Genomic DNA, 12,717 nt, shown 5'->3' with positions numbered 1-12,717 from the left:
ACGTGATCAGACAACTTAAAACAACCAGGATGCAACCCCCTCCACAAATAGATCTGAAGTTTTCTCTAGATGCCAATACTAATTTTTACAGCCCCCAACTTCAGCTGAATCCACTCTCTGATGGGTGCCCACAAGAAGTATCAGAGACAGAACAACAGGTCATATTAAAGGATGTGGCAATGGAGTTTTAAAAGTCTTTCTCCCCTTGATATCCTTTCCTTATAAATTTTCTAGTTGTCTTTGAGGCTGACAGCAAGAACAGAGAAGACAGAATCAATTCATTCCTTCCTGACACACTGCAGGTTGCTTCCCACTCCAGTCATATAACAGCAATTTTGTTCTAGTAAGGCCAATCCTGAACATCTTTAAGACAGAATTACCAGAAGCTTTGGGTCTATACAATATCCTCCAGCCTAATTACTAAATGAAGATAAAGACATTCAATATGATCTACACTTACATGTAAAAACCTCGATGCAGTAAAGAACAATGCTTTTGTAGATATTAGAGATCTTACAGCTTATTTTAGCACTAGAGAGTGTGGAACAGTTTTGATACAACTGACTCTACACACCCAAAACTCTACATGCTGTAGCTTTAATACAGAATTAACACATGGATAGATAGTCTGACAACCTAAAAATACATTTACAGTATGTACTACGTGCAGCACCAGCACTTGATTACTTGGAATCAGCTATTCAATATAATCTTTTCGGGTCAGAAAGAAGACACGTTCCATGACAGCTGCTCTACACAGGGCACTGGGACAGGTGTATGGTTGAACACACACACACACAGCTCCTTTTTGTAGACAGAAAAGTCCACTGAACACATGATCCAAACACCTTTTTAATTGGACCTCTTTAACAACTTTTCAAAAACTTGGATTTCTATAAAGACCTAATGAATCATTCATAATATGCTTGTCAAAACTCAAAAAAGAAAGCCAGTGTAGATTAAAAGTCTTCAGGAATTTGGCATTAAATGCATGGACTGATGCTGAACACAGTATTTGCAAAACAATGTTGTTGGAAAGAAGTTGCTGTCCTTTCTGAACTCTTTTTTTGAGTGATTCCAGAAAAATTCCTCAGTGCCACATCAAGCTGTACAAGAATCTAAAAATGTCCATACCAGACACTATACTATCAACATATGAAGACACCTACAGGTTTATGATCACATCCCATTTTCTCGAGTCTTAAATATTTTTTGACCAATGAGAAAAGTTATTTTTAATACATAATAAGCAAATCCTTAAGCTGCAACAGCAAGGGCTCTCAGGGGACTTTATTTTCCTTTCCCTTCCTTTTTACTCATTTGATCTCTTTCCCCTCCCGTAGCTCAGTCAGTCAAAAGCAATTCAACCTTACAGCGCTGCACTGTCACCAGCCTAACAAATCAAAAGAGCACATGTGGGCATTCTAACCCAGATCACGCAGGAAAAAGAGCTGCTAACATTACTGCAGTTTTCCAGGGTGAAAGATTAATAAAGATTGGGTCTTGGAGCAGTGAATGTGAAAACATAAAGCATGTATTAGATCTTTGGTCTTTTAGCAGAGTAACTGCCAAGCGAACATGTAGCTTTTTTTATCATCTTTGCTCATATTTTTAAGCATGAGAATACCTAAAATAGATCTTTTTTCCTGTGCTGACATTTGCAACAATATTTAATGTTTTTCAAAAGACAACTAAGCCAAGAGCAATGAGTAACAGTTTTCTAAGTTTCAGTATTCAGCATTCTTTCCTACAACCTTATGTGGAATAAACCCAAAAGGCAGCGTTCTGTTCATTTATCACTGTAAAGTTACATAGTCTTCTCTCTTGTATCTTATCCAAGCTTATGATAATGAAGGTAAAAGAGTTGTACTGGAAATAAAATCTAGATTATTTAAAAGGTTTCTTATGCCTTCTTCTGGTGTACCTGTTCTCCTGCTCCTCAGGGAACCCAGAGAAGGCCTCTTAAGTCCTGGTGTACAAACCTGTGGCCCACCCCTTGTACTGCAGGCTACCTACTGCATTGCAAATAGGCATTCCCAGAGATTTTCCACAACAGATGCCTCCATCCCCAATTCAGCCATTTACACGTTCCAACTAAACCACTAACAACTCCCAAAGCAGCTTCACGACTGACAATTTGTTAACATCACATTGAAAGAAGCAGAATTCAGGCTCCCACATACAGTGCACAAATCACTATAATGGTGTTAAAGACGGGGGCGGGGGGGGGGGGGAAGTTCCCATGAGATAATATAGGTTTCATCAAACCCAAAAAGTGGCTTAGTTTCGTCCTTTGAAACACGAAATTTAATTAATACATGCAAATGTGTATAAAAAAACCTACAAAACTAAACAAAAATAGTTTTAATAAGGACTTTTTAATTCCTGTTCTGAAGAAAAGCCATAATTTGATTCTTTTCAGTACTGATTTTCTATTACAAGTATTTTAATGAGAGGATGGGGAGCAGGATTCCCCCCCCGCTCCCCGTTTCAGTGTTCAATAAGTTACCCCTCCCATGGGGAAAAGTCCAATATACTTAACACTCATTGCTTCAATTGTTTTGTTTCCATGACTTTGTAGACTTGTACAAAATAAATTTCTCTCCTTCTCAGAAAAGGTTGTGTGGCTTAATCCATTCAGTTTGTGTCTCACCTGTTAACTGGAATGCTAGATCTCTATACAGCTCCTGTCTAACATGGAATTCTTCCTCATGCCAGATCTTTCCATCTGGAGCGCGAATTTTTGTTTCAGCAGGATTGAAACCTGGAAATAAACAACGTCAGGGTTTAAAATAACTGCGTAAAATGTAAATAAAGCTTTTCAAGTAAGAAAGGAACTACTTGAATTTCTAATGCTAAATTAGAAGAAAGCAATATATCAGTCTGCCATTCGCTCATAGTTGAAAAACAGCAGACTGGATGAAGATTATTAAAAATGTAAAATGCTTTCTCAATGAATCTTACTAACCTCTGGGACCATAAGAAAATATCAAACAAACCCAAACACCAATACAGTGAGTTTCTTTTTTACAGTTATTTGCAAGAAGAGACAGGAAGAATTTAAAAAGAATCCACAGCTCTGTAAATTGGCAAGAATTTATTTTCTTCCTTGTTCATATCTGTGATCAAGCCATGCTATCTACCCCTGTACTACCGAAACAGAGCTAGGAGAGTCATGGCCATGCTTTGATGCGTTGCTCAATGAATGGAACTCATTTCCTTCACCACACAGAACCAATGGGGAGGGATTCTGCACCTCCGTACCTTTGTATGATGGTGCAGCAGGTGCTGCTGCCACTTTCCTGACTTTGGGAGTCATGGCATTCTCCACATTTGTGACCACAATAGGTTGCTCAGCATACCCCAAGTGCTGCCCTCTGCTACCCAGTTCTTCTGAATGCTCCCATTGCTTCCGAATCCGCTCCTTCAGCTTCTCCAGCTTCGCGTTATGCTGCCGCTGTTTCAAGATTTCCAGTCTATGAGCGTTAGAAATACTTGTGGCAGAAGGGAAAGACACTTTTGGTTCACTGTCCTGGGATGGGTTACTCTGAAGAGTTTTAGTGCTACTCTCATCTCCTCTTGACCCACTAGTTTTTTCCTCTTCTAGTCTTGCAGATGTTGCAACCTTAAGAAATGCCTCATTATTCTGCAAGGCATCAATTGCTGGTCGGTCATTCAAATACCTAACAACAGTTTCGTCTGCAGCAGACGAACATGGGCTTTCAAAGTCTCTGCTGTGCAGATCCTGCTCGTCTCGGTCATGTATCACACGGCCTGTTATTTCAGCCTTCCCTTCTGCTTCGCTTAAGTCCAAACTGGAGAGCAATTGCTTGGCCTCAAGTTGCCTAGAACCGTGGTAAGACAGAGAACTATATGTATCCCTGATGTAACAGAAGGAAAAAAAAAAGTCACCATCAGAAATACAATCGTAGGACCTTCCAACCCAACAATCAGCATATTCATTAACTAAAATTACTTCCTATACCTTGCATCCACTTTAAAGGCAAGTTCTTTAAAAGTTTAATCACCACACATTTAACAGTGCAAGTCTGACAAAACTGAACGAGGTTTCTGTTAAAAATTTGATTTCCTGCACTCTCTAGCTGAACAGGACTATGATAAAGTTAAGGAGCTGAAATTTGCACTTGTAGAAAAATCAGCAAGCTGTAAATGTGACCCTTCAATTTAAAAAAAAAAAAAAAGCTTTAAATAAAAAACAAGTCTAAAACTTAGATGAGAAGCTTCATTAATAAATGTTCTCTAAAACAAAGCAATGCCCACATACACAGTTCCTGGAGAACAGAGTCATTAGCTGAGAAAACTAAATTGCACCAAAGCCCCCTGCGCTGTATTTGAGCATTAAAAAGGCAAGCTATCACTATTAGCTTAATTCTGATCTTGGCATATTTTTCTTTAATAGTAAACTGTCGCAGCACTAACCTGTGTGAGGCCAATGGTTCACGAAATTCCACACGACTGCTTTTTTTCACATTGCTTTCAAGAGTGGTGGCGCGAAGGGGGCTGCGTGAGGACTTCTCCTTGCTTGATTTATTTTGGCTGGAGGACCGGGAAGCTAAAGCAGAAACCAAAGAATCCTCTATGTACCTACCTCTCCGGAAAGAGAAAGCTTGAGGAGCTGAACAACTAAGAACAGTTTTTTTCTTGGGTTCGAACAGCACTCCAAATAGCATTTAAAGTACTCCCTCTCTTTTTCAACAGGTCAATTTTAACAACTAAGAGCAAGATGGTAAGTGCTTGAAACAACGATCATACTTAAAGAGAGATAATAATGCTTAAACATTAATTATATGCAAAGTTGACTGTACTGCCACTAGAGGTCGATCTGCCTGTTCTTCTCCAGTGACAAACCACCAGAATGCTCTGAACAGCATTTAAGATGAGGGCTCATTTCTTATAAGAAAATGCTTTCCTTAAATGAAATAAAGCATCATCAGATTTAGCATCCTGTCAGGGTATAAGAGTTGACAAACATTACAAAATATGAATGGCTAGTCCAGCCCCCACAAAAACGGCATCAGAATGGGATGAGCACTGCTCACTCACAGCATTGGGCAAGTCCTGTCACTCCCTCTAGCCAGGTGACTGATAGCACACTTTCTTTCTTAAGCTAAGGGAAGGAAACATTGGTTTCTCCTGGGCAATTAGAGTTTCAAGAATAAAGATCATCAGCAGGAGACAACCAGGGGGCAAGGAGGAGAAATCAAGGTTTCCCGGAATGCAGTGGCTTTATCCTGCCTTACACACTGTGTCCTCAATAACATACCTTTTCTGCTTATTTTCCTGCCAGCACTAGCAGAGGGCTTCTTGGCATCCATCACAGAATCGAATACAGCTGTGCTGGTGGGAGCTACTTCCAATTTGTTTTCTATATGACGTAGCTAGAATTTGAAGACAATGCAAATTAGAATATTCATTTCATTTTTTAATCTTCATGTTTTTTCTCCTAACGTGATAAGTTTTTCCTCGTCTTCATAAAGGATAAAAACGCAGGTAAAAGCAACCTCACAAGGCTCATGCTGCAAACTGTAGAGCCTTAGGGCCAGAAACTACATCAAATTATCAAGATTTTTTTAAAAAGATTATCTAAATTAGGTTCCGTTGCATAGTTCTGTTTCTGTAAGTAGGCTGTTGTGTCATCCAGAGCCTCAATGCTTGGCCTGAATTAAATATTGATCCCACTAGGAATAAGTTCTATGATACTTTTTTCACAATGGAGCACGATACAAGATTACACATGTAAAATCCCACACTGATGCTCAGCTATTCAAAGAAAGAGGGACGAGGCTGTAGCAAAGAGCTGAATTCCCCGAAAACCCAAGCTGTTTGGTTTCACTTGAAGCCAGGTTTTAGAAACTAGTGTGATATCTTAAGCACCTAAGTTAGGTTCGCACTGAAACACAGCAATTCCAATGCTCAAAGATGGAAAATCATGAAATACGCCGGTGTTGTCTCAGTTTCTAACTGGCTTGGGTAAGCAGGGAAGAGCTACCTATTCAAGTTTTCAGAAAAAGGAGAAGTCACCACTTTCTTAAATAGAAAGGTAATATTACAGTCAAGAATTATACACTCAAAACTAAGCTTGCTGTGGCAAAAATTTCTTCTATCATGTGTGGAAAACATTTTCCATGATAAAACAATGTTCCACATGTATGTACTCCAACTGCTTACTTTGGTTAAAGCTCTTGTGGCCAATAACGGATTTGAAAAGGAGGAAGGAAAAAAGAAAAACAGTACTTACAGCAGCCTTAGTCTGAGAAAAAGTAGCCCATGCTGCAGTTAGATCTGACAGGGCAGAAACAAAGAAATAAATTTCTCATTAGTACATGGAAAACAATGAAATAAAAGATTGTTTCAAACCAATTTTCGTGGGCTCACTAATCAAGTCATTTTAATGACTCAGTTCCAGCCTGTAAATGTCCTATATGAGAGGCTGTTATCAGTCAAGACTCATTTTAACAGAGCAATAAAATACTTAATGTAAAATTTAATGAGTTCACTAAGTTATGCTGAATGCATTATTACACTTGAAATCAAATCTACCACAACATAGAAGATGTTTAGAAGATAAAATAAAGCTGGTTATCTATCCTGACACAGATATCTTATATTTTTCCATTACACTACAGCTTACTTTTTACTTTTCCTTCCCTTTCCTCTTCAGTAAACTAAGCACTAGTACACGGTCACTGAAAGACTCTACTCAAACAACAAGCTTTGAACACACGCACTTTGAATACTAATATTTTTGAACTGCATACCCCACCAACAAAATAGAAGCAGCACTTGCAAAGAACAAGCAGGAGGCACCAGTCAACTTCAGCTTTTTAACCTAAACAGATAGCACAAGCTCTGTGCAATCCAATTCAGTAGGATGCAGTAGTATTTTCCTCCAAAAATATTTACTTCCTTAGTTCGCCTCTTCTTCTGGTTTCTAATGGTATTCTGCTAATCGAATGGTTTATACAACACAACATCCAAAACCACAATATATGTCAGAACCAGGGAGAGTGGTAGTATTAGAGAGTTTAAAAAACCAAATATTTTCCTTACAGTAAAAAAGCTGCCAATTTCATGACAGGCAAGATGCAACAACACAAAGGAAGAGGGTTAAGGAAGTAACAGAAACAACTTTATTTTGGCTTCAAGAGATGGTGCTCCACATCTACAGAACAACACAGTTTCATGAGGTACGTAATTTTAAAAGAAACTGAACATATCGCAAGAAACAATCAGCAATAATGCCCTCTTGCAAATAAAATAATAAACTGTCCCTACTTTTAAAATAACTTCTGGAGTCAGTTTTGTCATAGTGGGATCATAACACTGATTTTGAACCACAGACTTAACATGCAACTTGGCTGCTCTACAAACTAGAGCTTTCTTCCTCTCAGGGATTCACTGTCTATTTTTGTCCTTATTGCCCCCTCCTTTCCTAAATTATAGAGTAATCATAACAGCAAAAAGCTAAGAGGATTTCTTCAACTTGGGGAGAAGAAAGTGCTGCAAGTCATCTTAGTGGTGATGTAATTCTGCTCTTCAAGTGTCATTAGCTCCTCTCCACTTGGGAACTGAGCAAGAGTCGGGAGCAACTGTCTCTCAGGATCTTCTTCATGTCATTCAAGAGCCTCCATCTCCCAATTTCTGCTCCTGCACTGCTCCTCCTCTTCAGCACTCAAAAACAAAAATCTGCCTCTGTGCCATCTTGGCAACTGTATCCTAGGCTGGCAATTCCTAATGCGGATCAGCAAATACTCTGCAGATCAGAGTATGAAACTGCTGTCTATGCAAAAAGGAAGCTGGAACACACCACCTTAGCTTCTACATTGAAGCAGGAGAACGCTTCCTATAAAAACTCCCTAGTTTCAAACAACTCGTGATAAAATATCTTCCAAAACAACGCAATAAAACAGAGAAAATCCATACCTCTAGTAGAATCCTTGCTTTGGTTATGCCTCGGATTTTGTAGAAGCACCTCATTTGACTTCTTGCTCCACATCGTGTCGATTTATCTACAAAAAATAGTCATGTAAGAATCAAAGAGGAATAAAGTACAAACAAATGTATCTTATGTTAAAGAGAACATCCCCTTGATCGCTATGATGAACATTCACCTCGTTATGATGATTTCAAACTCACATCATGAATGAGATCAGAAAATCAGCACCAAATCACAAATATGTTTACAGCCTGCAGTTTTTCAGAAATTGCATAATTCTGCGGATAAAGAGAACTTTGCTTTGTTCCTGTTACAAAGAAGAGTGAATTTGGTAAGAAGAAACCCAGAGGTCACGCAATTTAAATCACAGTAATAAATATCCCAGCAAGTCTGAAGATGACCACACTGCAATGCTGTACAAGAAGGGGTAACAGAGGCAGCACTACACAGCTTCAATCTATAAAAGTCTGTCGAAAATACCCAGTTCTGCCAGTGACAGACGAGTGTCACTTATCTCTGTTAAAAGAAAAGGCAGAACAGAACTGTGTGGAAGGAATCTACAGCCAGGAAAAAAGACAAGACTTGTTCTTCTGTCAGCTTCAAAGGCAAGACTCACAGTGAATCTAAAAGCTTTGAGTAACAAACCAGGTAGCTATGATCACCCAAAGAGTTTTTAATAAGGAAAAACAAGCAACAAAAAAAACCCCACAACAAACTAACAAAAGCCCAAACAACTACTCAATCAGGAAAGAAAATTTCTAAAAGAAAAGTCAGATATGTCTCATTACTTTCATTGCAAAAGATGGGCTGATATAGGTAAAATTGTACCAGGCCTTTAAAGAAGTAATACATAAGGAAAACACCTAAGTTTAAGAGATCTAAGAGGAGCTCACACAGGCAACTCCGGTGAGTTGTGTTCTGTTATGGAAAGAAAAACTGAGGTGACCACAGAACACACAAAGGAAGATCTGAACCTCTAAACCAGTACATTTTCCTTTCCCTTCTCTCATGCACTCCCAGATATATTTTTCCTTATTTTCTGAAGATTTATTCTGTTTTTACTTCCCTACATAATGTGTCACATAAAAGGGCATTCAAATATAATGGCCCCTCTTCCAATAAAAAGTAATTGAACACCCCACAAAATTAACAGTGTGTACTAATTCTTGGAACAGATCATTGCCTGTATGTTTTATGACACGGAACTTTATCATATATGCTTTTAAGGGCATTCACAGGGATGAGTGAAGTTGGGTCCTCACATTCAGTCACAGAACTTGTATTTACATTCAGTCACAGAATTTGTATTTATGGCAGTAAGTTATCCCACAAAACTCTTCTTATGCCTCAAGAAAGACTATCAATAAGAATACAGGCCTTCAAAAGACATTTAGTTCTTCCTTTCTTTAAAGAATACAAATAAATGTTTGAACGAGCGTGGAAAATGTATGCGAGCCTATATATCATAGAATCATTGAGGCTGGAAAACGCCCTTAAGATCAATTCCAACCAGATGTAGGTACAGAAACACATACACACACACACACACACGTGAAGTCTGTGGCAATGCAAAAATTCTAGAAAAAAGTGGGGTGTGGTGTGTTTCTAATCATCTAATTTATGGGCAGAAAGGCAAGTGAAGATAGAAGTTCTGTTTCTAGGACAGGTGCTGCACAGCTCATTCACGCAGAACCGCAGCTTTGTGCCTCACATCATTCATGCTGTAAATCCTAACACTGCCCTGCCCTGGAAATCATCTAATTGATCTTTTCCATCACGGGAGCATGGAACTGTTGTGCTAGCAAAGCAGAAAACAAATAATAATAGAAATGGGGGAATTTTCCACAAAGAACCAATTCTGAGAGCTGCTTGAGATATCATATCATAACATTATTAGGTTTCTTGTCCAAACATAACAAAACTTACTGAATATGTAAATTTAGCATAAGAGAACTTCTGGACAAGCAAGCATTGCTTAAGGGATTAAGTATCCCTCCTTGTGTAATTGCTTGGGATTTACTCTTTTTGTTAGAATTACTAGTATAGATAGGAGAACTTAGGGACTAGAATTGTTCCTGTTATTGTACACACAGAAATGTACATAGTTTACTTTATGATGTCCCTGTGAAAGTAGTATTGTAATATACTCCTTACCTCTCTATGAAAAGTACCAGATTTATTTTTAAAGTTTGAAATTGCTTGTTATATATTTCATCCTGATGCTCAAGTAAAAGCCGTCAGTCTTTTATCCGAGCCGAACAGAAGCCAGGAAGCAATCCTGCTGTATTTCTCCTAACGAATACCCACAGTGCCAACCCCAAGTATCCAATAAACTCTCGCTGGCTTCAGCACTGCCAGCTGAGATTCACCCAGCAGTTTTGCTTAACTCAGGTTGCCGCTGTCTGGGGAAAAAATAAGAGAACAATAACAAGGGACAACTCTGGAGCTGTCTACAGTTTCAGGAAGGCATCAGTGCAGCAGTTTTCAGTTGCAATGCAACCTTCATAACTGTAAGGGTCTGTTTTTCAGATGTCCCTCTCCCCCTCCTTTGGAAGGGTGGGAGAAATTTAGCAGCTTTTCAAAACCTGCCCACAAATCATGGTGATTGCCACCAGCTGTTGAATTCTACAAATTAACAGAATAACTTCTTTCTGTTGGTACAGCTCAGATGAATAAGCAGCACCCTACAAAAAACAAGTACTTTTACAATTCAATATTCTGTCTCTGCAAGATGTTAAACCAGACAGAGAAGACATTTCAATGCTATCAAGAGTACAGCTATTGGGTGAGGAGAAAAAAGAAATAAATCCAGACACAGCTGCCGTATCTATTTAAAGGATTTCCGTGTAATGGACTGGTTATACGCTAAAATACACAGAAATTAATATTGATCAGAGAATAGTACTAAACTAAAAAATTATGCAAAGGAAGTTTATGCTATTTTTAAAATACATTTTACATCAATACAGAAGTTGTCTCAATGTCCCATGAACAACTTTAAGAAGAAACACATTGTAGGAATTACATTCTGAAACGACTGCTCCAAAAAGATTTTTTTCTGCTAAACTAAACTATCCACTACTATTTAGTAAACAGCTTAAAGGAAGCAGGGGAACAAAAAGCAGTTCAACAGATGAAATGTCAAAGAACTTCTGCGGAGACAGCAGTGATGGCAAAAGGTTATCTGCAAGTTGGGTAAGGCTATTAGGATCTTAGAAGTCTGTTGGTGGAAGATGCAGAATCAGCAGAACTGATCTCCTGGTTGGTTGACTGTTCACTGGTGGACACAGCCATACTACATAGGTTCATTCAAGGCTGGTGTGCCAAGCCTCATCTTGGGTGAATAGTTAAAACACAAACACCATTGTGTTCTCACATTTCTATCCCACGTCAAGTGCTCATCTCATTCTTTACTCATTTATCTGAGATAAAAAAAAAACATATACAGAGAAGGCACAGCAAAACGGCTGCAGATGAGGACCTACATGGAATCTAGCAAGAAAAGGATATACTCCAAACTCGTGGAAGAAACTGGGACACACACAGTTCTCTTCCACAAACACTGTTCCTATGGGAAGACACTGAAGAGAACTGACAGATCAGAAAGCGCAAGAGAAGACACCAGAAATGAGGAAATAGAAACAAAAACACTGCCAAATAAGAACGTAAGCTGAGAAACCAGCACTACATTAACTACCAAACATACCAAGGATGACATTGCAAGGTACAACAGATAACGAAATAAGTCAACATAGTAAGAGGACAGCATTTCAAAAGGAATGGGAGATATGAAAGTAGAATATGCTTAGCAAAGGTACACAAAAATGTCAAGAGATGAAAAACAGGGCTGTGAAAATAGAATGAAAAGTGGTGAGAGAAGGAGGATATGAAAAGGAAGACAATGGAGAAAAACAGGAAGGAAAGAGAAATAGAAAGAACTTTTAAAAAAATCAGCAAGAGAGCAACAAAACAGAAAAAAGAAACAGGTATACTGGTCCAATTGTTAAGTTTTTCAAGCATCCTCAGTATGGATTTTTCTTAGCAGTACACCCTTGATAAGAGAAGGCAAGAGGAAACTCAGAAATCACTGTACCGAAACAAGGAAACAGGAGAGGAAACGGAATCACTGAGATTCAGAGAAGGCAGAGAACGTGAGCAAGAGATCGCCCACTGTTATTTTCACTAACACTTAGTGGTTACACAAAAAAACCCCAGTCAGCATAGGGAACAGTATTCCTCAAGACTTGGTTTCTTACAAAAACACAAGGGATACCAAATGAAAGGGACACCACAAAGAAAAGATGAAGCTTTCCTCAGAGTAGGGAAAGAAACTAATTAGTAATATTGACTTCTATGGGATATTCTTAAATATTTAATCCCCAAAGTGGCAGGTTTTGCTACAAACTGGGTATACGGCACACAAGGCCAGCACTTCACACAGTTTAAGCTACAATAAGGCAGCAGTGCAAATAAAAGATGCCATCTTTTCTTTATCCCTTATTCAGGCAAGAGAGTCAAGGAGATTATGTGGTAAAACAAAGTGGACTGGGAAACTGGTAAAGTCTGAAAGTAAATTTTTGTGTTCTTTCTGTTTTATTAGTTTCAGCTATGTCGTACCATAAGCTACAATGTCCATGCAAGCAGAATGAGAAGGGATGGAAAAACTGGGGAACAGCTGGATCTGCCCCAGCCCCGTAGCAACAGACAACTTCTCCACGGAGGAAACAGGCACAAATAAAAGGTTTTAGGGATGTTTTTTC

The 12,717-nt window shown here is 38.7% G+C and overlaps 1 protein-coding gene across 15 annotated transcripts in view; it reads right to left on the bottom strand.

Annotated features, from left to right (window-relative positions):
* The window catches only part of CEP350 (centrosomal protein 350), a 76,233-nt gene that overhangs the window by 55,605 nt on the left and 7,911 nt on the right, over nucleotides 1-12,717 (bottom strand). For 14 of the 15 annotated variants that reach the window (XM_065071785.1, XM_065071786.1, XM_065071784.1 and 11 more), the window contains exons 2-7: nucleotides 7,945-8,030; nucleotides 6,260-6,303; nucleotides 5,285-5,399; nucleotides 4,441-4,573; nucleotides 3,265-3,881; nucleotides 2,654-2,764 (exon numbers count right to left, since the gene is read on the bottom strand). In XM_065071785.1, coding sequence (XP_064927857.1) covers nucleotides 2,654-2,764; nucleotides 3,265-3,881; nucleotides 4,441-4,573; nucleotides 5,285-5,399; nucleotides 6,260-6,303; nucleotides 7,945-8,017 — 1,093 coding nt within the window. In that variant the 5' untranslated portion in view covers nucleotides 8,018-8,030. The remainder of the gene's footprint in view (nucleotides 1-2,653; nucleotides 2,765-3,264; nucleotides 3,882-4,440; nucleotides 4,574-5,284; nucleotides 5,400-6,259; nucleotides 6,304-7,944; nucleotides 8,031-12,717) is intronic. The other variant, XM_065071790.1, reaches the window with a different exon arrangement.

Source organism: Columba livia, chromosome 8 (genome assembly GCF_036013475.1).
Source record: "Columba livia isolate bColLiv1 breed racing homer chromosome 8, bColLiv1.pat.W.v2, whole genome shotgun sequence".
In the NCBI taxonomy this organism is placed as follows: domain Eukaryota; kingdom Metazoa; phylum Chordata; class Aves; order Columbiformes; family Columbidae; genus Columba; species Columba livia.
Note: the sequence above shows the minus strand (reverse complement) of the source record. Positions and strands in the feature narration are given on the sequence as shown.